Genomic DNA, 24,870 nt, shown 5'->3' on the forward strand with positions numbered 1-24,870 from the left:
TGCTGAGGATACAAGGATAAGATGCCGCCCTCTCCCTTCATGTTGGTTTCACCGCCAATGAGACTGTATCTATTAGGAATCTTTCAGCTGCAGGGGAAAATCAAATACATCAAAAAAACTAAAACTAGGGTTAAACAAAAAGCATATTTATTAGTTCACATAAATGAAAACGTCCATGGTAAACCTGGTTTCAGGATTGACTGAATTTAGGGATCAAGTGACCATAACAAAACAAGAGTGAAAGTCAAGCTCCCATATGTCTGGCAAAATTCTGAGCCTTTTACATGTATCCACCCATTTAACTCACAACAAACCTCCATGGTAGGTAGTATGATTAGCTCCATTTTGCCCAGGAGAAAAGTGCAATATTCAACTTCTCTCTGGTTCTCTGTTCTGCCTTCCAGACGGGTTTCTTCTCAAATCCTCCTAGTGGACCCAAATTTATTAGTTATTTATGAGAGAAAAATTCACAAGAATTACTAAGAAAGAATATGCAGGACTTGGTGACTCATTGGACGCAGGGATTTCGGCGGGTGGTGAAATTCAGGTCTTTGATTGTAACACTTTCTAAGGTGATTAACGGAGGAGAATCATGACTTTTGAGAAAAGAGGAGCACAGTTTTAGATGTGTTCAATTTAGTGTGTCAATCAGATACTCAGATGACTATTTTTTATTATATATCAGGTCATTCCAAAAAGTCACTTAAGAAACTTACATAATAAGAAATAATACAACAGGATAGAAAAAAAATAAAAGAGGAAATCAGGTTAGAGGGAATGACGCCTCTGTAATTACTGCCACCCTACTGGATAAAAGGTCCCATTTCTGGGGCTCTTATAGGACCTTATATTTCTCTCATTATAGCACCTATTTCAAACTTTATTACAATTCCCAGCTTAATATAAGTTCCAGTTTAATATAAGTTCCATGAGGGCAGCACTCCTGTCTGTGTAATACACCATCCATCCCCATCACCTAGCACAACAAATATCAAGTGAATGAATGAATACATGAAAAACCTTATTTAATCCTCCTAACAGACAGACCTGAAAAAAGAGAATTCCCATTCACCAGCAATAAAGTTCAGCTGTGAAGACGATGTTTTTTCCATGTACTTTGCCACCTCTCTATTTAACATGGATACAAATGAACTAAAACAATTCACCAAAGAAAGGCCAAGATTGGAAGGAACATATCACAAGGAATGACTGAATAAAAGCAGCAGTGTTTAGCCTAAAGAAGAGATGGTGGGAGAAATCCTATATAAGTCAGTCCTGTGTGCCCTGCTGGAGCTGGACTCCAAGGACACGCACATCATAAAAATAAAGGAATTTTGGTGTACAGATGTTGCAGAAGTGAGGCCAACTGCCACATATGGGAAACCATAAAGACATATTGTGATCTTATAAAGTTTCCTATCAGTTAAGTTTGTCTAAAAATAGAGTTGCCTAAGAGGCAGTGAGTTCCTTGTCACTGGACTTTTTCAAATACAAGCCAGCTAAGGATAGGCTGTAAAATGGTAAAGGATGTTTAAGTGTTGGAAATGTAGGTGGATTCAATGGCTTTCTAGTTCTCTTCAAAGCTGAAGTTATATGATTCAACTCTCAGTAAAGGGAAGTCAAAAGGATCTCCAGTACTTAACAGAGGAAGACACTTCCTACCAGGAATGTAGTCTTACCCATGCAGGAGGAATATCACAGCAGAAAAAAAGCAGGCAGGTTGGATAATCCTGCCCATTACCTTCATCTGTTTTCACTATTCCTTTTTTTTTTTGCTGCTTTGGTTCTTCATTGCTGTGCGCGGCTTTCTCTAGTTGTGGTGAGCGGGGATTACTCTTCATTGTGGTGCACGGGCTTCTCACTGCGGTGGCTTCTCTTGTTGCAGAGCACAGGCTCTAGGCCCACGTGCTTCAGTAGCTGTGGCACGCGGGCTCAGTAGTTGTGGCTCGTGGGCTCTAGAGCGCAGACTCAGTAGTTGTGGTGCACAGGCTTAGTAGTTGTGGCGCACAGGCTTAGTAGTTGTGGCGCACAGGCTTAGTTGCTCCGCGGCATGTGGGATCTTCCCAGGCCAGGGCTCAAACCCATGTCCCCTGCATTAGCAGGCAGACTCTTAACCACTGAGCCACCAGGGAAGCCCTATTCTGTTTCTTTATACTTTAAGATCTTACTTCAGTTTCCCATGTAGACTTTCTTACAGAATGGAAAATGTTCTGACTAGCTAGCTAGATTATTCTAGTTCACTTACCAGTTAGACTTCTCAGGGAAATTAATGAATTCAGCACTCAAGTTAATCAGTGTTTTCTGAATTTGATTATTGCTGATTAATCCCTTTCAGCCTAATCATGCTGGAACACATAATAAATTTGCATTTCTGATCTTAAAAACTGAGAACGAGTCTCTGAATTTTGGTAATCCAAAATTATGTGCCTCCCCCCTGGTTAAAGCAGCCACCTAAATGCCACATATGCTGGATGACAAGTTGGATCTCTGTGTCACTGTCTCCATTCCCTTTAGTTTATAGTAATAGTAATAATAACGATAGCAGCGACAATGAAGAATGCAATGTCACGAAGAGAACTATTAAAAAATTAAGTCACTTTTGTTTTAACTTGATTTTTATTATTTGCTGCAGTAGAAGCATCAGGAAGGAATAAAAAGTAACATCCCCCACCAAAGTTAGCCAAGTCTTTGGATTCCTAGGAGTCAGGGTCCAGGATCTCTGAGCCTTCGTGTGCTTCCCAATGAGCTATCAAGCTATTTTATGTGAGAAACATGCATTTGAGCTCTCAATTTTGTGTGGGGGTTGAAAGGGGGAAATTGGATTTCCAAGGATTTGAAATGGAACAAGGATTTATTCTTTGGAGATAGAGAACTGAGCCTGTTCAGACCAGCCCCTCAGTGATGGCAAAACCTTGAAATGAGTGGCTGCTGGGAAGCTGAATGGTCTGTGCACTAAGGTTTGGAAGCCTGGAGGAGGAGCCCTGATTTTCTCCAGAGGAAATGGAGCTACTGCAGAGCCACGCTCCATGGAAAGACCTCTGGTTCAGGGCACAGAGCTTGACAGGCCAACCTCTGGGTTGTAGGATGAGGCACCAACCAGGACACTGGTACCCCAACAGCGGCATCGTGTGGTCATAAGGAGCAATAGCAGCAGAGAAATACAGTCTGAGAGACACTGAGATGGTGTGAACCCCCTGGTATAACTGCACAATCTAAGGAAGTGGAAGAGCCCTAAAGTGACTGGAAACAGACTTCCTACCAATTGTCGCAGGTAGGGGCTTGGACTCTTCTAATTGACTCCATAGAAATTTATTTAAAACGTCACTGTTGAACTCTGGTCCCACTTTAAGTCTCCAACATCCTCATTTAAAGCACTCATCCTCCCCAGTAATTATCTGTATCCCTAGTGTTTTCTTTTCTTCAGAGCCCATAACCAGAAGGCCCTTCTAGTTCATACATTTACTTGTTTTTATCTGGCTTATAAGTTTACCTCTTTATTGCCCGTCTTCCCTTTACTAGAATTTAAGTCCACGGAGGCAGGGATCTTGTCATACTTGTGTGTCACTGTATCCCCAGCTCTTAAAATAGTGCCTGGCAGACCGTCAGAATTCAGGAAATATTTGTCAAATGAGTGGACAAATGGATGATATACCTGAAACAAACTATGTTCCACGTACTGTGCTAGGCACTTAACATCACTTAATCCTCGTATCAGCCCAGTAGGGGCTATCACCATCCCTTTGAATAGCTGAGGGAACTAAGAACCCAAATCATTAACCACTGAGCTCTACTGCCCCTCACCATTCCTGTTTCCCATCCTTCTATTTACCTTTTCCAAGAACATCCCCTCCCTTTCCTCCTTCATGTTAGGTTGTGTCCCTTTCCCCTTTCCTCTCAAAATAACCTATGTATAACTATCACTGCACTTATATCAGTCATTATATATTTGTATCTCCCTACACTCTGAGGTCCTTGAGTGCCTCAGAAGGGATTGTCATCTTGGTGTTCACGAGAGCTACTATAGGGCCTGGATGGAACACGATAGGTACTCAAAAGTTTTGTGTTTTTTGTTTTGTTTTGTTTTGTTTTTTGCGGTACGCAGGCCTCTCACCGCCGCGGCCTCTCCCGCTGCGGAGCACAGGCTCCGGACGCGCAGGCTCAGCGGCCATGGCTCACGGGCCCAGCCACTCCACGGCACGCGGGACCCTCCCGGACCGGGGGCACGAACCCGCGTCCGCTGCATCGGCAGGCGGACTCCCAACCACTGCGCCACCAGGGAAGCCCTCAAACTATTTTTATACAACAATGACTGAAGGAATGGGTGGATGACCACACTCCTATCCCGAGCCAACCCCCTCCCACTTCTCCTTTTTTCTGTGATGCTCGCGAGGGCCTACCGTGCCCCAGGCATAGTATTAGGTATGGGAAATACAGAAATGAATAAAACAGTCTCTACTGCAAAGGAGCCACAGTCTAGTGGAGCTGGGGTGGTGGCGGGAGAGTAATGGCAAACAATCACCATTAGTGCAGTTAGCGCTGAAGCATGCAAGTGGTGCTTTGGGAGCAAGGAAGAGAAGCATCTGGCCCTAAAACAGGGGTACCTTGTTGACTTTTGCAGGACAGTAGAGATGAGAGTGGGAGCACACAGCTCATCGTGATTCAGTAGTTGAATGAGGGGAAGTGGCAAGAGGTGAGGCTACAAAAATGGGCAGGTACCAGCTCATGAAGGGCCTTGAAGGTAACATTCAAGAACTTGGACTTTATTCTGAAGGTGATGGGGAACTACTGAAGGGTCTGGATCAGGAAGGTGATGTGATCAGATTGGCAGTTCAAATAACGGTCAGATGAAAGATGAAGGCTGAAATAGAGCAGCAGCAATGGGTATTAAGAAAAGAGAACAGATCAGTTATCAGCAGGATAACTGTTTCCATGCGGTAGGGGAAGGAGAGAGAGGAGGAGCCAGTGAAGACTCCCAGGTTTCTGGATGGATGATGGTGCCATTCACCGGTAAAGAAAACACAGGAGGAGGAGCAGTTTTGAATGATACATAGTAAGTGCTCAATAAATAGCTGTTGAATTGAACTTAATTAAAAGGTAGAAGACACACTGCTTCTTTTGGATGCATTTGGGGTTTGGATTCCTTTTCAAATACACCTCAAGACAGTGGTCTAGGGGGTATGTGGCCCATAGGAGAGCCTCAGCAGTGGGAGTTAATGGAAGAATACTCAGAATGAGAAGAGGGCTAAGAACAGAATCTCGGAAAACCCAACTTTTAAGAGGTGGTAGAGGAAGAAGAGACTAAGGGAAAAACCACAAGTTGACATTTATTGAGCACCTACAGCAAGGGACTGTACTAGATGCTGGGAAAAAATTATGATTGTATGTCTCGAGGAGGAAAGTGCCAAAGGAGCAAGTAGCCAGAAGGATATGTCTATGTGCCACTGGGGGATAGATATGTGTATGTGCCACTGGGGGAGAGCCCAGGATTCAGTGGAAACTGGAGAAATCACACAATGATCTGTTTGAAATGGAAGCCACACTCCAGGTTCCAACGTCTGTCTTATTCCTTACATCGCCTTTCCCCCCACCCCTTCACACGGAGTCCGGATTAGGTGCCATGACTTTTATTGACGGTGAGTGTAAGCAGGTGTGGGTGGCTGCTCTTTTAAAGGACACAGGGTGCTGGGCTTAAGAAGCCAGGAAGGGAGGGCCAGCGCTGGGCTGTGGATGCAGGATTCACTCCTTATTTGGGCGGGAACGCTGCATTCTGAGAGGAAGATTTATTTCGGGGCTAGGCATTGGCGCGGGAGAGGCAGGCAGCACCAGCCATCAGGCCGCACTCTCTACTTGGAGCACAGCCGCTGCTGCTTCGGCAGCCCCAGGTCTCCCGGGATCTTCCTCGGTATCCTGCGGAGGTTCTGGCTCCTGCTTAGACTCCGACTCAGGCTGAGCTTCCGGCTGGCCCTCAGTGCTCCGGCCAGGCCCAAGGCGAGGAGGCTTAACAGGCGTGGGGGTTGGCGCTGCAGGCCCTTTCCGGCCCGAAAAGGCCCTTCGCAAGCTATACACCAACCCGGCGCGCCGCGCGGGCTCCTCCTCATCTGAGCTCTCCCCACCTTCGCCCTCTGGCTGCTGTGCGCCAGGTTCGGCCTGGTCCGCCGGGCCTAAGGGCTCCGGCGCCTTCTGGAAGGCCTTGGCCGGGATTTCAGCCTCCTCCTGCAAGTGATGGACACAGCACTGGCCCTGGCAGCCCCGTACCCCGCACCAGCCTGAGCCTCCCTCCTCAATGACACCAGGGGAACCCACCCCACCCTTAGCCTCCGCAGCCCGGATGGGAAAGAAAAGGCAGGCGTGGGAAAGGAGGGCGTGGGTTGGAGGGAGGTGGGGAGAGCTAGGGCAGGGAACTGCAGAAGTTTGTGGAACCCGGTGAGGGACATGAGACAGGATGGTAGCCGCAGGGGCAAGAACAGGAGGAGGGGGCGAACTGTCTCGGAATGCACTTCCGCCACCGTTCTTTTCATCTGGGGATGGGCTGGGACTTGGAGCAACTGCTGTGGACGTGGCCTGGGCGTGGCCTGGGCGGGCTTTGATTGGCTGGGTTCAGGGGTGTGAGGGAAGGCTGGGGCTCGGTGGTGGGAAGCGCGCGAGGGCCTGGAAGTGGGTTCCACGAGACGGGAGGAGGGTAGGGTCAGGAATGTGGGTGTGGTAGGCGGATGGGAGGGGGAGCCCCCAGGGGGTGGCCCGCGGGAAAGGCCTCGATCAGGGGACGCCTGAGGTCACTGACCTTGAAGAGCAGAACGTGGAGCTTCCCGCGCGCCACCAGCAGCCCGTGGTTGGCCTCCAGCCGCTGCACCTGGGCGGCTCGGCGCACGGCGCGCTCCTGGGCGGCATCGGCGTGCGAGCCCACGCGCTCCGCCTTGGCCAGCAACTGCGCCAGCGCGTTGCTCGTGGTGTCGTGGCTGCGACTCAGCGCGCTCAGGCGGCTCTGGATGCGACGCACGGAGCCCGCCAGGCCGCCCTGCCTCTGAGCCAGGCCCCCCTGCCGCTCGCGCAGCGCCTCCAGCATGGTGGCCAGCTTCTCCAGCAGGGTCACCACCGTGACGGCGTGCACCGGGCCCCCAGCCGGCGCTCCGGGAACAGGCCCCGGCTCCAGCGCGCTCTCCCCCATGCTCCCCGACTGCCCTGCCTGGCTCTCCCTGAAGCCGCCGGCTGCGCCCTGGGCTGGAGCCGCCTTCCCCGGCTCCTCCCCAGCTCCGGCCGTGACTCAGGCAGGCGGAGTTGGCCTTCCCGGGCGGCGGGAGGGAAGGCGGAGGGCGGGATGTTGGTGGTGGGGTCCTTCGGAAGCGCTCCCCCTTTCCGCCGCCCGCCCCGGAGACCCGCGGGGAAGCAGGTTGGCCCGGGATCCGCCCCACCCCGCCCGGCAAACTCTCTCGCTCTGAGTGTGAGTTCCCTCCCCCACTCCAATTCCCTGGTGTGCCTCTGTCTGGAAAGTACTCTCCCCACTGCAGAGGGCGAGCCATGGAAAATTTTGCTGTTTGCATCGAGTGGGCAGACAAACTATGTTAGCAAAGCAAAGGGGTAACCAAAGGGCCTCCGCAGCCTTCTGCCCTGGCTTCCCATGCTTCAAAGGGTTGCATTTACGCCCCACACTGGGCGCTGTAGACTGAGAGGTTCTTGGGTGTTCCGCCAGCAACCAAAGACTGTTTAAGCCTGAGGCCTCGCTTTGGGACCCAGCAGGCCCCGCAGTGTGGACAGAGGAGGGGCGGAGGGAGTAAGGAGGCATCCTCTGGTATTTTCCTAATAGTCATCACCAGGGTTTGGCCACAGGCCTCATTTCCTGCTTCTCTAGTTCCTACTGTTGCGTAGCATTACCCTGTTTTCTTTCTTCTAGTTCTTTCCCTCTCTTTCTTTAAGCCCGCCAGAACCTAGGTCCTGCACCCCAAGCTTGGAGGGCAGGCAGGACACCTCTTCCTGTGAAACCTTTAAAAGTGTTAGAGTAGGTTCTGGTATGTCTTTTTTCTCCTGGAGGCTAGTTGTGGCTCCCACCTGATGTTTTTTAAATTTTCTTTGGAAATAGGTGAGAATATCTACTGAGAGTGAAGAAGATTTAAAATTGCTGCCTGGAGGGGGAGAGAGTGAACATAGAGGATCCAGTTAATGATGTGGGTCATGGATTCATTATGTCATCAGTTTGGAAAACCCCACTCCTTGTTTCTAGCAGTACTTGGTAAACTGATGGTAGGCACAGAAATCCAAGCACTCTATTGATCATGATGATGTCTCTCCTTCTGCTTCTCCTCACCCAATCTCTGAGGGCCACTTGATGACTATGGAAGAAACTGTCATCCAGGGGATAGTTACGTGGGCCTGAAAAGACCTGAGGTCCGATTTACACAGAAGTACAGCAGAGGATAAGCAGTTATTGCCAGAAATCTGGTGATGCTAAGTTAATGACCAAATTCTACAAATACAAGTTCATGTAGCCTGACCCCCTGTGCCCCTTGGGAGCCTAATGGGAATCACCATCTCCTCCAGTGGGTCTATATTTGCTCAGAGAGACCCATCAGGATGTGCCAGTAAAATGCTTTCAAACTAAAGGAACAGAGAACCCAATTTAAACAGTTCTTAAACACAGGAAATCCAATTCAAACATAATTGAAAAAGACCATGGTAGAGTGATGCTTAAGTGTGGGTCAGTCACAGCTCTCTCAACTATGCCCTCTACAGTTGTCAGCTTCATTTCCAGATGGGGAACAGGGTGGTTACAGCAGTTCCAGGCCTCACATCTCTGCACAAGATCAAGAGAAAAGAGGGGACCATCTTAAATTTTAGAACATTTATTTCCCAGAGGCCCCCAAGAATTTTTCCAGTTGCCTTCCACTGAATTCAATGGCCATGCCAGAATCAAATTCTATGGCTCTGTATTGGTGGGCTTAAGCGTGAGCTCCTTAACCCATCACTGACAAGAGAGCTGATAATTACCTTTTGACAAAGTAGGCCCACTTCTTGAGCAGGGTGGGGTCAGCTTGCCTAGGTACACATGGGTGGTTTGGGCGGAACAGTGGTTATCTATGCATAAAATCTGAGTACTGCTAAGGATAGATAGTCAATCAAAAATATCTGCTACAGGAAGCCTATGAAAGAATCACTAGCCTTGAGAATTGGTACTAAAGAAGCCCAAAGCATTTGGAAACAAGAACTATATGGATAGATATTTTTCAAAGACCTGCTGAATTCCTCTCTCAATATGCAGAACAAGGATGACCTTAAAACTTAGCAACAAAGCCACAGATGATTCCACTGATCTTCCCAAAACTTGAACTATAAAAGCCATAGAAACGAGCAGATATTGGAAAATAGAAGCCCATGAGCTGCATAAAAATAACTTGGGGCAACCCAGAAGAATGCCCTGAGTCAAAAAAGCCCAGATTGGTGGAAATTATAGTAGTATGACCTTGATCACAAAGTATCCAAGAAAAAGCCATATTACAGTTTCCAATAAGGATGGAAAAAAGAAAAGAGAGCAAAGATGCAGAATGATACCCTCTAAGGCAGTGCAACCTGATCTTGTTTAAAGATTTTATTTTCTCCATCAGGGATGTGACTGGGACCCACCCCCTCAAACTCCTTGGTATGGGTTTGAAAAATGGAAACCAACTGGTGTGGGTTTATCATGTCACCCCAAAAATATATGTTAAAATCCTAACCTTTGATACCTGTGAATACGTTCTTATTTGGAAATAGGATCTTCATAGATGTAAACAAGTTAGATGAGATCATGCTGGAGTAGGGTGGGCCCTTAATCCTATATGACCGGTGACCTTACAAGAAGAAAAGAATCACACAGGGAGAACACCATGTGACAATGGAGACAGAGAGTGGAATCATGCTGCCACAAGCCCAGGAAAGCCTGAAGTGTACAGGAGCTGAAAGAGGTAAGGAAGGATCCTCCCCTAGAAGCTTTGGAGGGAGCGTGGCCCTACAAAATTCTTTAAAAAAATTGAAACAAAGGTATTGCCCGCCCTGCTTCTCAAGGCTTCTTTTCATACATTGGCCTGTCCCCTTCCCAGAACATACATACTATGAGGAAGAGTTGTCTTTATTTTAAAAGAAATCACTACAGCTTTCCTGAGGGCTGGACCTGCCTGGAATATATCTGCCTAACAAAGATGGACTCAGCGGTGGCCCCCTGCCTCTGCCTGTATCTGCTCTGGTTACTTTAAGTGAGAGGAAGCTCAAGGAAACCTCTGAAAGAGACAGATCAGGTTAGATGATATCATTCAGCATCCTTGTTTTCTTTCTTTTCCTCAGTGGTCAGGTGCCCCACTGTATGATTTTGCAAAGATGCCCTGAAACGAAAGTGACAGAGGCACTGCAGTTCTTAACATCATACCTGAGGGGAAGAGGATGTTCAGTCAGGTCCGGGGACCAGCCATGAGGGATGCAGCAGATGGGGGCCTCCTGGAGTAGTAGTACTTAAGCCCATGACAGGTAGTGAAACGTGTGTGATATCTCCCACTGCAACAAAGAACATCAACTAATGGGAGTGTTTGGGCTTTAGTGTCCAAATTTGCTCCACCTTGGAATTCTTATACACTCCACATCTTGGGTTATCCAAAAGGCCACATACTTTGAATAGGGTTCAGAGGCACCTCAGTGATTGACCCTGGCCAAGTTACAAGTCAGCTCCTACTCCTTGGGCCCCATAAGAAAGATGAGACTTGAAGTCTGTGTGTGATTTCTGCCTCTCCCACCAAGACGATTTGGGGAGATGGGGAGAGATGGTAGGACCTAAAAGGAAAAATGTAACAGAAACATTTAGGCAATGCTTCCAGCATCTGAGAATTATACTGCTTTTGAAAGATAATTGCTGGCTTACTAGTAGATGCTAATGGAGAGATTCACCAGAGCTTGCTGGATTGTTTTGTTCATTGTCTCACATAGTAATGCAGCCTGACAGTCTTTGATTATGCAATGGAAAAAAATCTAAAAAAGGATGAGAAATGGCTGTGTGAATTAATTGTACAAGAAACACCCTTGACCCTGAGCCTCACTTTCAGCTGCCAGACAAACAGGGACATCTTCCAAGGACTTAAGCTTTGAATTAAAAGTAGCAGCATGCATAGTAGTTTGTATCTGATAAGCAACAAGTAATTACTGTATAGCACAGGGAATTATACTCAATATCTTATAATAACCTATAATGGAAAATAATCTGAATATATATATATATAACTGAATTGCTTTGCTGTATACCTGAAACTAACACAATGTTGTAAATCAACTATACTTCAATTAAAATATAAAGTAATTGGGCTTCCCTGGTGGCGCAGTGGTTGAGAGTCTGCCTTCTGATGCAGGGGACGCAGGTTTGTGCCCCAGTCTGGGAAGATCCCACATGCCGCGGAGCGGCTGGGCCCCTGAGCCATGGCCGCTGAGCCTGCGCATCTGGAGCCTGTGCTCTGCAAGGGGAGACGCCACAACAGTAAGAGGCCCGCGTACCGCAAAAAAAAAAAAAAAAAAAAAAAAGTAACAACGTGCAGCACAAGCAGAACCACCCATTCAACAGGTTACGAGCCTCCGTGGACAGGCACTACCTTCCACCCTTTGTCACAGACATCCTGCCTACGGAAGGCGGAAGGCCATTCCACACAGTGAGGGAGCTCTGTGCCTCTGGCAGTGAAAAGAGCTATAAGTTTGGAGCAACAGGAAGTGAGAATCGGTTCGAACTCCAGAAATCAAAATAACCAAATAGACGGAAGATCCTGGAATTGTACATTATGGCCAAGAGGTTTGGGGATGGCTTTTGTGACAAGAATCAGGCGTATTATTCCCTCAAACCACTATTTTTTGTATCTCATATTTTAGAAGGTTGAGTAGTGTCCCTAAAAAGGTATGTCCAAGTCCTAACCCCAGTACCTATGAATGTATTATTTAGAAATAGGGTCTTTGCAGATGTAATTAAGGATATTGAAATGAGATCATCCTAGGTTTGGGGTGGGCCCTAAATCCAGTGACTAGAGCCCTTATAAGAAGAGGAGAAAACAGAGACACAGAAAAGAAGGCCATGGGAAGATCGAGACAGAAATTGGAGGGCAACCCCAAACCTAGCAGCCGCCAGAAGGTAGGAGAGAGGCATGGAATAGATTCTCCCTCAGAATCTCCTGAGGGTGCGTGACCCTAGCAACACTGATTTTGTACTTTTGCCCGCCAGAACTGTGAGGGAGTATATTTCTGTTGTTTTAAGCCACTAAATTTGTGGTAATTTGTTACAGCAGCCCTAGGAAATTATTACACATATGAACACCCACCAGAAGGATTAGGGACACAAAAAGCAGTTTTTTGTTTTGTTTTTTGCAGTACACGGGCCTCTCACTGTTGTGGCCTCTCCCTTGCGGAGCACAAGCTCTGGACGTGCAGGATCAGCGGCCATGGCTCACGGGCCCAGCCGCTTCGCAGCATGTGGGATCTTCCCGGACCGGGGCACGAACCCATGTCCCCTGCATCGGCAGGCGGACTCTCAACCACTGCGCCACCAGGGAAGCCCACAAAAAGCATTTTTAACAACCAAGTAAATCAGTCAATATTCCATGAATGGAATCAGAGCATCCTGCACCTGAGATGAGGCCGAGAAGCCCAGAACTGTGGAATATGTCATTGCTGCTGGAGCCAGTTGTCAGGGTGTGGGAGTTGAGCTCCTCCTGCAAAAATGTCCTGGAATATTCAAAAGGAAAAAAGCCTGGAAGTGACTGAATAGACTCTATTGAACCCCTTTCTGTAATCTGAGGAATTCAGTGGGCCCTGACACGGGGAGGCCTGGCCTGGATTTGAGCTTGCATTCCTTGGCAAATCACTCAGAAGCCACCATCAAAGCCCCCGAAGGCCTCTATCTTGAGCTAATATGGCATTCCTCTGACCCTGGAACTTATTTTACCACCCACATAATAAAGGACAGGGCAGATCATTAGGGACTGGTGTGCCCTACCTCTTATAGGCAGGCTCGTGGAGTGAGAGGTAGAATGAGACATTGAAGACGGGTTTGACCGAGATGCCATGGGCAGCAAATCCGGACTGGTGGTGACTTACAGAAAATTGTATACAGCTGGAGTCCTGCAACTATTTTCATCTTCATACCAGCATTCCCCTGTGTCTCTGAGGCTGGGTCCAAGGAAGGAGAAGTAATTAGGAGCCACTCAGTATCTACCACAACTAGGAAATAATTTGACTCATAAAATTTAACATTGCATTAGTTGAATGGTGTTTTACTTATGAGATTTTTTTTTTTTTGCTGTACACGGGCCTCTCACTGTTGTGGCCTCTCCCGTTGCAGAGCACAGGCTCCGGATGCGCAGGCCCAGCAGCCATGGCTCACAGGCCCAGCCGCTCCGCGGCACGTGGGATCCTCCCGGACCGGGGCACAAACCCATGTCCCCTGCATCAGCAGGCGGACTCTCAACCACTGCGCCACCAGGGAAGCCCACTTATGAGATTTTGTTTGAAGAATAACTATCATTTGTATGGTGTCGAAAGGAGAGATAGTTAGGAATTCCCTGGCAGTCCAGGGGCCTGGGGTTCAATCTCTGGTCGGGGAATTAAGATCCCACAAACCACAAAAAACAAAAAAAAAGAGAGACAGTTGCTAATCAATTCAACTACGGAAGTGGAAGAAGCGAGCCTACCCTGGGCAAAGAAGAGCATTGGTTCAACCATCTCGTTCCACTTGAAGGCAAATGGCATGGTTTTGGAATGTTGCACAACACAAAGTACCCTACTGAATGTTTTTTATCTTATTTGGATTCATTGGATCTTAGAAGCAGAAGAGAAGGCTCTCAGAACCAGACCATATGTATAAATAATCCATTCACTAAGCCAGGCTGGTATGACAATTGAGAGGCTTTGAAAAGGAAAAAAAAATGTTTAATAGGTCTGCAAGCTTACCCATTTAATCCGAGAGGTAGTACGATCCCTGAGACTGGTAGAATGGTCCTTGATGCTGGTACCCCAGCTTTTTGGTATCAAATCCCATCAAGTTAAGTGTGATGGTATCACAGTAACCCACTGAGTCCTCTGGAGGTAATATACGATGCAAAATCAATCTACTACCAGCTATTCAACTTGCTGGTTTGACAGAGCTGCAGCTTAACCATGACTCCTCCTTCTTGTGGGGAGCTGGATGGAGGAAATATTAATTCACATAGGCAGAGTATACGGTTTAGATATTTTTTTCTATCACCAAGTTGTGTCTAAGCCATGCACTGGGCCAGAGAGCAATGAGCAAGGCACTGCTGCCCCATAAAAATGAGAGGATTGCTTCAGGGTCTGCACCAGGGGAAAGAGACCAGGAAGGAGGAAGAGGAGTTGATCTTGGAATCATGTCCCCTACAAAGTAGATTCTGTCAAAGTCAGTTTGCTTAGGAAGCTAAGGAGAGGGGAATATAAGAGGGGGCCAGAGCCATTCTATTGATGCAGGCCAAAGATTTATGTCAAAAAAAAAAAGAAGAAAGAGAATAAAGGTAGATATTTATATATTTATACTTCCACCGCTGGAAAATATGTACAAGATATTAAAGAGACCATATCTTACATGGTTCCAAGTAGAATGGGAACATTTATGAGGACAGAAAATGTAATTTGCAGATGGCTGCTGTACTTATGAAGGTTGTAAAATTACAAGGTGAATCCTCAAAGGAAGAATGGAAACTGTTCTTCACACTGAAGTTAGGAAGTGAAGCATCCTCAGGAAATCAGATTAGAGCATCACCTGAGAAAGCCTGGCACAAGCAGTGTGACCGAAAACCCAATTTCCTAAATTTGTCTAAGGATGTCTCTAGCCCTGCACTGTACAGCATGATAGCCACTAGCCATATATGACTGTTTAAATGTTAAGTTTAATTAATTAAAATTAAATAAAATTAAAAATTCAGCCCTCAGTCACACAACCCACATTTCAAGAGCTTAACAGCCACTATTAGCAAGTGGCTACCACATTGGACTCCATGCCTCTAAGTTAATATTAGCCCATGGGGTGAGCATGCCGCCCCAAATGTTACCACTAACAATCCCACAGGTTTATCTGAGAGATGAGACAAAGAAATCTCCCATTTCACCTTAAAGGCACATCTTGAACAAGAAATTATCAGTACGAATGAAATTACAGAGCAATTCATGGAGAAGTGATTTCTTCCAATAGCACTGGGACCATTAAAATTGGTAGATAAGGATACAGGAGGTAACTTCTGAAATGGGCCCATGCTTCAGGTCGTGGACCAGCACTCTCAAAAATATATACCTTCCAACATGGTTTACCTTGATTATGGTAATTATGGTTATTGATTTTATCCTTTGCGGGGAAGTATTGCAACAATTGTGTCTGCCAAAGTAACAAGATTTCCTTCTGTCTGTGTGGTGAAAATGATCAGGATTTTCACTGTAAGCCTGCCTCATCCTGGAAAGAGGATGTATAGGCTGTGAGAAAGATGAGGGTGTTTACTTTGTAACATGCAATCTTGAATAAAAAAGTAAACATAACCTTGCACCTACCTTCAATAAATATCTTAGTTCTTAGTTTTTTTGTTGTTTTTTTGTTTGTTTGCTGTGGCCTCTCTCGCTGCGGAGCACAGGCTCTGGACGCTCAGGCTCAGCGGCCATGGCTCACAGGCCCAGCCACTCCACGGCATGTGGGATCTTCCCGGACTGGGGCACGAACCCGTGTCCCCTGCATCGGCAGGCAGACTCCCAACCACTGCGCCACCAGGGAAGACCAGTTCTTAGTTTTAATAACAGGTGTCCCATACAGAAGAGCCTAGAAACATGAAAGGGCCCAATACAAATTTGTTGATTGAAAAAAAATAAAGTTTACTTTGCTAAGCAAAGTAGAACACCAGTAAGAAGTGGATCACGTTTGCAATGATAGCCTTAGGAGTAAACACGTTAGTAAGGGTTAAGACTCTGCTTCTGAGGTAGCAACCTGGGGAGAGAGAGACCAGTGAGAATCAAGGGCAGGAGTGGGGGAAACATGCTAAGTGTACTGAGCCTGGTCACAGGCCAGGGCTACAGTGCTTGGAGTGCTGAACCCTGCTGGGCTTGTTTAATTGATGCTCCTTGGCTTTCCGTGAAGCCAGCACAACGGGTCCAACAGAAGTCACCATCACATTCACTGCCAGACGTACCCACCCTTAAGGAGTCTTTAGACCATGGGGATATCCCGGCAACAAAGGTTGAGAAATGACAGGAATGAATGGGCAGCTTTGCTTTGTGTCTATTTCATCTTCTGTAGATAACCCAATGTTAAGTTTCCTCACAGGCCTTGATTTGTTTTATCTATACAAGTGAGTAAGGGGAGGCAAAAATAAGCTTTTTCTATTGCTTAACTATTTAAGCCTGCCTGTAATCTTAGGCTAGATCTAGGACTTACGCCTCTATAAGATGCCCCAAGAGTGAGTCTGAAGCCATAGTGTCTTGGTTGAAACTGAAAGCAATTGCTATAGGGAAAGTCTGCGGCGGCTTACCTACATAGTGCACAAACCTTGCTGGACCTGGATCTTGGGGAAGAGACGTGCAGAAGGACCTCTTGACTATCTCACGTGGGCTGTCTCTCAGAAAGTAGCCCCTGCTACCTAGTCCTTGTGTTCTCCAAGTCAGGGACTCCTCCCATTCTTTTTGTCAATCTTGGACCATTAGAATGAGAGGGGAAAATAAATGGAGAAGATTTTAAATGGCAAATATTATGAGAAAGAGGAAAAGGAGAGAGAGAGAGAGAGAGAGAGAGAGAGGCAGGGAGGGAGACAGGGAGAGAGAAGTAAATTAAGACTAGAGGTGAAATCACAGAAAACAGATTGCATTAAACATATGCAAAATAAAATAAAATTAAGCTAAGTTTAAATTCAAATAAAAATCCGATGCCAAATGGATAAGAAACTGACAGTTGAGTCTAAGAAGTAAAGCTGCTCTTTATTTTTTCTGTCCTCTGTAATGCATGTCATGTTGCCCATGCTTTTAACCAATACCTACCCTGGTCAGGATTTACCTGGTGAGCTGACCCAAACTTTCATACCAGAAGAGTCTGAACCCATGGTGAATTAGCCTAGAATTGTGCCAATATGTTCATTAACTTTACCACCAGACATGACAGAATAAGGAGTCTTGCCAGGGGTTCCTCACATTCTACCCATATTTCTCCAGGCCTCGGTTATAGTGGATCCTACTCAGGCATCACTTTTTTGCAACAAACAGAAGCCCTCTCAAGCTGGCTAGGCCTCACCAAGCTGCTTTCCCAGGATGAGAAAATCTTTACCACTCAGCATCATGCAGCAATACTAGAAACAGCATCCACATTCGTCTAAGGCTCTATTGCTTGCAAACCTACCCGCCAGCATCCATTTCTCTTCTAGACAAGGATCAGTTGGTTACACGGAACAGAAAGTATCTCGGTTAACTTAAGTGAAGGTGGGTTTGTTGTAAAAGAATTGGCAGCTACCCCAGCCCCCAAAGCAGACTGTTGAAATAATTTATTGTCTGGAGCCCTTCCTGGATTAACAAAAGGGAGGAGCCATTAAAGGATAATATAGCTTATTTATTATTTCAATAGCTTCTCAGGCGAAGCAGGAAAGAAACCAGACCTCTTTTGTGCACAATAATGGGGCCCACTATCTCTGGGAAAAAGGCGAGATGCCCTTCTAATTGAGGAAATATATCCTTTTTCAATATGGGTTTAGATTGTACTCTATAAAAATTAATGTGTTCCTGGGAGCAGTGGATGAGCTTGTATAACAATTCTACTAATCAAATGAACTGATGTGATTCCCACTCACATGTGTAAGAATATTGAAAAGGAAATCTGGCCAGGAAGAGCTAAATCCACAACTAACACAGACCCGGAGGCTCTTCATCTTCCTCTCCGACTCCCAACTCCACCCTATACACACAATTCTGCAAGACTTGGGTGACAATAGGTGTCATTTTGAACGGGCTAAAGTTCTGGGGACCTGCCTCCAAATGGCATACTCAGATTTGGGACTTTGGGGTAGGATAAGAGTGGTGAATTTGGAGACAGAGAGATCCAAGTGAGACAGCCTGGGACCTGGGACCTGGGACCCTTTGCTGCAGTGCTTGCACCTGGACAAATGTCTCCTCCAACAACAAAATACAACGAATCATAAGGGACTAAAAATAACTGCATGCATGTGCAGTAGGAGCAAATTATGAATAAGGAAATACAAAAAGGCCAAAACCCAACTGCCACTTCTGAAGTGCTGGGAGCAGAAGCAGGGTACTGTCCATGATCCCTGCACACAGCACCACCAAGGGTGAGCAGACCACCTAAGCCAACCCTGAGGCCAAACCTACCGATCCACCCTACCCTCACCCCATGTAAGGAACCAGCCCCCACTCAGCGAGTGAGCAAGGGCACGTGTTATTTGTTTTCACTCCTTCGTGCTGCAGCACAAGCCCGATAATGCCTTGCTTGTGTTCCTTGTCTGGCCTCTTATCAATTTCTATTGATTAAAGAATCCAAGGACCCGAGTTGGTAACACAAGAAGCGAGATCCCTTCCTGTGATAGGTGTGGAAGTTGATGATTTCAAATGGAGAAAATGTTAAAAGGAGGCCCATGGAGAAGGGAATTTTGTGCATCTAAAAGCCAGGGAACAGGATTTTCAATTTTACTTCATGGAAGAGGAAAGCAGAGTGTGTGTATCCTGGGGTACCTGGCTAAAGAGAGTCAGAGTGTTGAGCATGCCCGACTCATTTGTCCCAAATTTACCAGAGAAGTGACCCCTTTGGCCCAGAGGGGCCAAATCAGAAATCAAATCTGAATCTGATCAAGTCTCTAGATATAACTACCAATTCACCAGCAATATGAGACAGAGACAGAGAAACATCTTCAATGATAACATAGCAATTCATGTGTACTGTGGGACATTCTACAGGACAAATAACCTACGTTCCTCAACCAATAAGTTTCAAAGAAAAAAATGATGGAAGGGAAATATATAGATTAAAAAACATCTAAGAAACCTATAAACTAATATTAATGATTGGGTCTTATTTGGATTCTGATTCCAAAAACAAGCTGAAAAAATTATACAATAACTTAGGAAATTTGAATACTAATTGAATATTAAAAATATTAAGGAAATAAGTTTTGAGTGTCACAATGGTATTATGTGATTGTGTTTTTCCAAGTGTCTTTAATTCTCATACAGCTGAAGGTACTGTAGTCAAAACCTGGTAGAGGTGAATCAGAATGTTCTTGGCTACTGATCTCAGCAGATAAACTGATAAAGTCAAAAAAATATTTCTGGCACACAAAAAAGGTAAATTACAACTTTATCTTTAATTTGCTCATACTATGATTTCTCTTTCTCTCTAGTTTTGAGAAGCTGCCTCTTAATAGTTTCCTAAGTTTAGACTCCTTTAGAAGAAGTCATTCCAGTCAGCTCTGAAATCTAGACTTTTTTACCTTGTTAAATTTATTTAAGATCTAATTATTGTTTCTGAGCTAATAATAACTCAGACATCTCACCATGTTCTGGTACCCTCTTTAAGAACAATTAGCGTGGTCCAGTGGTTAGGGCTCTGCTCTTCCACTGCAGGGAGCATGGTTTCGATCCCTGGTCAGGCAAATAAGATCCTGCATGCCCCATGGTGCGGCCAAGGAAAAAAAAAAAAGAGCAATTAGAGCTAGATGCATCTCCTTTTACCTTTTTTATTAACCCATTTCAATCTTCTCAACATGTGGTAAGAGGAGGTTAGTCCCTCCATGGCTCCCTTTCTTAGATGAAGTCATTTCAAAACAACATATTTTGGATCATATATGGAGCAGCCTGACTGCACTGATGAATAATACATCTGATAACTAATTGTTCTGCAACCCCCCACCCATGTCTAAAAGGCTCATATACACAGAGACTCTCTTTTTTCCATGATTAAAGGCTTGCTGCAGCTGCTCCTATTTATTAAGTCACCGCAGCCCACCAGCATCACTGTGGACCCCACATGGCCCATGCACATATGTTAAGTCTAATACCTGAGTAGTTCAAGGATGAACTGTAGCACAGTACACCCAAGACTCCCACTTTTGCTATGGTTGTGTCTCTTCTGAGAGAAGTGCGACCAGCACGTGCTGGCTAGATCCTGTGTAGCAGGCATATGCTGAGGCCAGTGTCAACTGAGCCACTCCCCCTAACCTCCCTACCATCCAGAGTCGTGTCTGGCTAAGCCCTGTCCTTGTGAATGTTGAGGTCACCTACATGTCCTTTGACAGAGGAATTTTGGCTGAAGGCAGGAAAGACCCACCCCCTGTACCCCTAAGGCCAATCCACGGTCCTGCCCCTATAAAAAAAGATCCTCACCTGTGGATAAAGCCCTGAGAGTTGTGATAAGGATAAGATCCCACATATCTGGCACTGAAAACCTGGATTTGCCTGCCCAGTTACAGTGGATAAAAACCAATCCCATCCAGGGACTTCCCTGGTGGTCCAGTGGTTAAGAATCCACCTTCCAATGCAGGGCACGTGGGTTCGATCCCTGGTCGGGGAACTAAGATTCCCACATGCCGCAGGGCAACTAAGCCCGCGTGTCACAACTACTGAGCCTGGGCACTCTGGAGCCTGTGCACCGCAACGAGAGAAAAACCTGTGCACCACAACTAGAGAAGCCCATGCACCGCAATGAAAGACCCTGCATGCCACAGTGAAGATCCCACATTCCGCAACTAAGACCCAACGCAGCCAAATAATAAAACTAAAAAAAAAACAAAAAAACAAAAAAAAAACAACTCCATCCAAAAAAAAATCTCTCCACATGGCTCAGTGTAAACTTCCACAGACCATTGCAGCCACAAGCACATGCTTACTAAAGTCCAGACCTAAAGCTACAGACCCCGGCCTCACCAAAAGCCTCTTCACATATTAGTTGGGCCCCCAAATTCTACTCCCTGTTTATTTCTTAAGGCTCCTGGTCCAGTGAATCAGATGTTGACGTTCTGTGGATCCTCAATAAATAGGTCCCTCTTTCCCTCTCCTGAGTTCAAAACCAATTAAAAAGTTGAAGTCAATATATTACTTTTATTACTTTGATAAAGTTAATATTGGAGAAGGTGGCTCGTATCATTGGATAAATGAGCTTTCCAATAGTGAACCCCAGAAATAGAGTCTTACCCGGTCATAGATCATTCTAGAAAATGGAGGTCTCCCTGTTGGGGCAAGTCCGTTTAAAACATCCTACAGTATGCATGCTTCTGTGGTCGGCCTGACTCCCAAAAAGAGAAATGGAGGTGCTGAACTAATATGCTCAGTTTTTTTCTTCTCAAATTTGTCATCCCACTAAGTTATTAACTCCTCTTCTGGGGAGAGAGGCCAAGGGTATTACTCTGGAGAAGCTCCTGCCATATAAATAAACTGTAGAGAGTGGTGGGAAAGCACTTTTCTTCAATAGCAGTCATGATTAATCATCCTAGATGACACCAGGACACATTTTTGTCTCCTTTCTGCTGTGTGTTATGAGAAATGTGAAATGACCGTTTTCCAATCTAGTGAAAATGGCCTTGACCTGGGTAGTAAAAGAATCTTGGGGCCTCCCTGGTGGCGCAAGTGGTTGAGAGTCCGCCTGCCGATGCAGGGGATGCGGGTTCGTGCCCCGGTCTGGGAGGATCCCATATGCCGCAGAGCGGCTGGGCCCGTGAGCCATGGCCGCTGAGCCTGCGCGTCCGGAGCCTGCGCGTCCGGAGCCTGTGCTCCGCAACGGGGGAGGCCACAACAGTGAGAGGCCCGCATACCGCAAAAAAAAAAAAAAAAAAAAAAAAGAATCTTGGTGTCAGGAAGCCAACATTTGGGGAATGATTATTAAAGCATAATGATGAGTAATGACATTCCCATCTTCCAGGCAGTGGGAAGGATGCTTTTCCTTCCTCCTGCCCACTGCCGCCTGGTGGCTGCGTCCTGTGCAGAGTTTTCTGCAAATCAGCCTTGAGTCTTCTCATCCTCTGTCAACAGGTCCTGGGTGGGACTTGAGGGAGGGTGGCATGAATTTTCTTCATTTTAATGACTGCATAATATTCCATTATAAGGACTATTCCATCACATTTTCTTGAACCAATCCTCCATTCCTGGTATTTTTGTTATTACAAAAAAGCTGTGATGAATATCCTTAGGTAGGGCCCTCCTGTCAAGGAGCTTGTAGTCCAGTGGAAGAGACTGATATTGTCACTAATTATGAAAATAATTAATTATAATTGTGATAAATGCTGTGAAACAAAAGTACTAGATGCTGTGACAATACATGATATGAAGACCTTAGCTCCTGGGGTTGAGGGTGAGTCACAAAGTGTCGCCCTAAGGAAGTGACATTTAGGCTGAGACTTGAAGGATGAGTAGAGTTGGTCAGATAGTCCATGTGATAGGTGCAGTGCGTGTGAAGGTCTCCGGGTGGGGTGTACAGCAGCAGCGCACCACATACACAAGTGCATATGGGCAAGAAAGGGATGCCCTTTAGGGAGCTGCCAGCAGCCCTGTCTCTCTCATCTTTAGAAAGCGCTGGAGAGAAAGGCTGATGGCAGCAGGGACTGGATGGCCGAGAACTTTGGGCACAGCTGTGAAATGCTTGGGCTTTGTTTTATCTTTTTCTTTTTTTTTTTTTTTTTTTTTTTTTTGCAGTACTCAGGCCTCTCACTGCCGCAGCCTCTCCCGCTGCGGAGCACAGGCTCCAGACGCGCAGGCTCAGCGGCCAGGGCCCACGGGCCCAGCCGCTCTGCAGCACGTGGGATCCTCCCGGACCGGGGCATGAACCCGTGTCCCCTGCATCAGCAGGCAGACTCCCAACCACTGCACCACCAGGGAAGCCCTGTTTTATCTTATACATATTAGAGAGCCATTGGAAGTTTTTAAGGAAGGATTTTCTGAAGCTCAATCTGGTGGCTGTGTGGAGGGTGACCTGGGGGGGATAAGAGTGAAGATAGGAAAACCAGTTGGGGAACAGAACTAGCTGTGTGGCCTTTGTCATGTCACATAGCCTCCCTGAGCTCCAGTTTCTTCATCTGAAAATGGGGGTAATAATTCTGACCTTATAGAATTCTGTTATGATTAGCGAGATACACTACCATAAATGTTAAATTCTTAGTAAATGTCAACATTTATTATTTCCCTAAATTCTTTATTCTCTTTATGTTTCACATCTACTTTGGCACAAAATCCTATTTACCTTCCCTCCTAAAATACCCCTCAAATCTGTTTTCTTCTCCCTATATCCCTTCTTAATTGAACTCTCATAAATTCTAATTTGGTTGCCAAACTGGGTTCCTGCATACAGTCTGTTCCTCCCCTAATCCACCCCATACCTTGGTTACCAGAGTAATTAAACAGAAACCTGAATATGTCACCTGCCTACTTGAAAACCCTCCTGATTCTTCATCCATTAAAGGACCATGAACAAATCCCTAGATATGGGGTACAAGGTTCCTAGTGATCTTCCCCACAGGTACCTGCCATTCCTACTCCTCACCGTCCTGCCAGCCCACTCCCACCCTCTTCCCTATGCCCTAGACATCTGGGGCTGCACGAAGGTCCCTCAACACCCGGCCTCTTTCACTTACCCCATATCTTTACTCATACTTTTTTTTTTTTTTTTTTTTTTTTTTTTTTGTGCGGTACGCGGGCCTCTCACTGTTGTGGCCTCTCCCGTTGCGGAGCACAGGCTCTGGACGTGCAGGCTCAGCGGCCATGGCTCACGGGCCCAGCCGCTCCGCAGCATGTGGGATCTTCCCGGACCGGGGCACGAACCCATGTCCCCTGCATCGGCAGGCAGACTCTCAACGACTGCGCCACCAGGGAAGCCCTTTACTCATACTTTTGTTTCCACCCCAGACACCTTCCCTCATTTGTGACACAAACAAAATCCCAGTCCCTATTTTGAGACTCTGCTCAATGCCACCTCTTTCTTCCCCAAGTTCTATATTCATTCCTCCCCTGGACTCCCACAGCATTGTCTACATCCCTATGTTACAGTCCTTATCACATTTAAATTAATTTAATATGTTTATATTAATTTTTCACCTCCAAGACTATGGACTTCTCAACAACAGTGCCCTTGTTTAATCACCCTTGTACCCTCAGTGCCTAGCACAAATTCTTTATGTATTGGACCTGCACTTGCTTAGCAAATGAACATTAAGAAGTCACTCCGGGGGCTTCCCTGGTGGCGCAGTGGTTGAGAGTCCGCCTGCCGATGCAGGGGACACGGGTTCATGCCCCGGTCTGGGAAGATCCCACATGCCGCGGAGTGTCTGGGCCCATGAGCCATGGCCGCTGAGCCTGCGCGTCCGGAGCCTGTGCTCCGCAAGGGGAGAGGCCACAACAGTGAGAGGCCCACATACCGCAAAAAAAAAAAAAAAAAAAAAAAAAGAAGAAGAAGTCACTCCGCATTTGGAACTAGTTGGTCTGGTGCTAACAGGACTCAGCCTCTAGGTGGCCTGTGTTTAGGGGCTCTCCCTTGTCCATCAAAGCCTAGTTCCTCCCTTCCTCCAGGGAGTCTGGGTGGGGAGGGGCAACTAATTTCTTCTATCTCCCATGTGTCACCTGCTTGCACCTGGACCCCACCTCGGGATCCAAGCCAGCAGCCCCCTCTTCGTGTGAAGCTGCAGTGCCATCTACTGGTGACTGGAAGATCTGCAGGTCATGCTGAAAGAGGAAGGAGAAGGAATTAAAGGCCACTGCGGTTTAATCTGGCTGTGGAATCTCAGCTATTGCACCCCACACTGGGCAGTTTTTCCCACCTATGTGAGCCCAGACTATTTATTTTCTTTTTTTTTTCTTTTTTTTTAAATTTTATTTATTTATCTTTGGCTGCGTTGGGTCTTCGTTGCTGCACGCAGGCTTTTC

At 46.4% G+C, this 24,870-nt stretch overlaps 1 protein-coding gene across 1 annotated transcript; it reads right to left on the bottom strand.

Annotated features, from left to right (window-relative positions):
* Positions 1 to 5,608: 5,608 nt before the first annotated feature.
* Positions 5,609 to 7,395, bottom strand: CAVIN3 (caveolae associated protein 3). Its single transcript, XM_060104801.1, has 2 exons — positions 6,782 to 7,395; positions 5,609 to 6,213 (listed from the first exon to the last, which is right to left on the bottom strand). Exons 1-2 carry the CDS (start codon positions 7,163 to 7,165, stop codon positions 5,830 to 5,832), a joined length of 768 nt encoding a protein of 255 aa, XP_059960784.1. The 5' UTR covers positions 7,166 to 7,395; the 3' UTR covers positions 5,609 to 5,829.
* Positions 7,396 to 24,870: the final 17,475 nt, after the last annotated feature.

Source organism: Mesoplodon densirostris, chromosome 7 (genome assembly GCF_025265405.1).
Source record: "Mesoplodon densirostris isolate mMesDen1 chromosome 7, mMesDen1 primary haplotype, whole genome shotgun sequence".
NCBI lineage: Eukaryota > Metazoa > Chordata > Mammalia > Artiodactyla > Ziphiidae > Mesoplodon > Mesoplodon densirostris.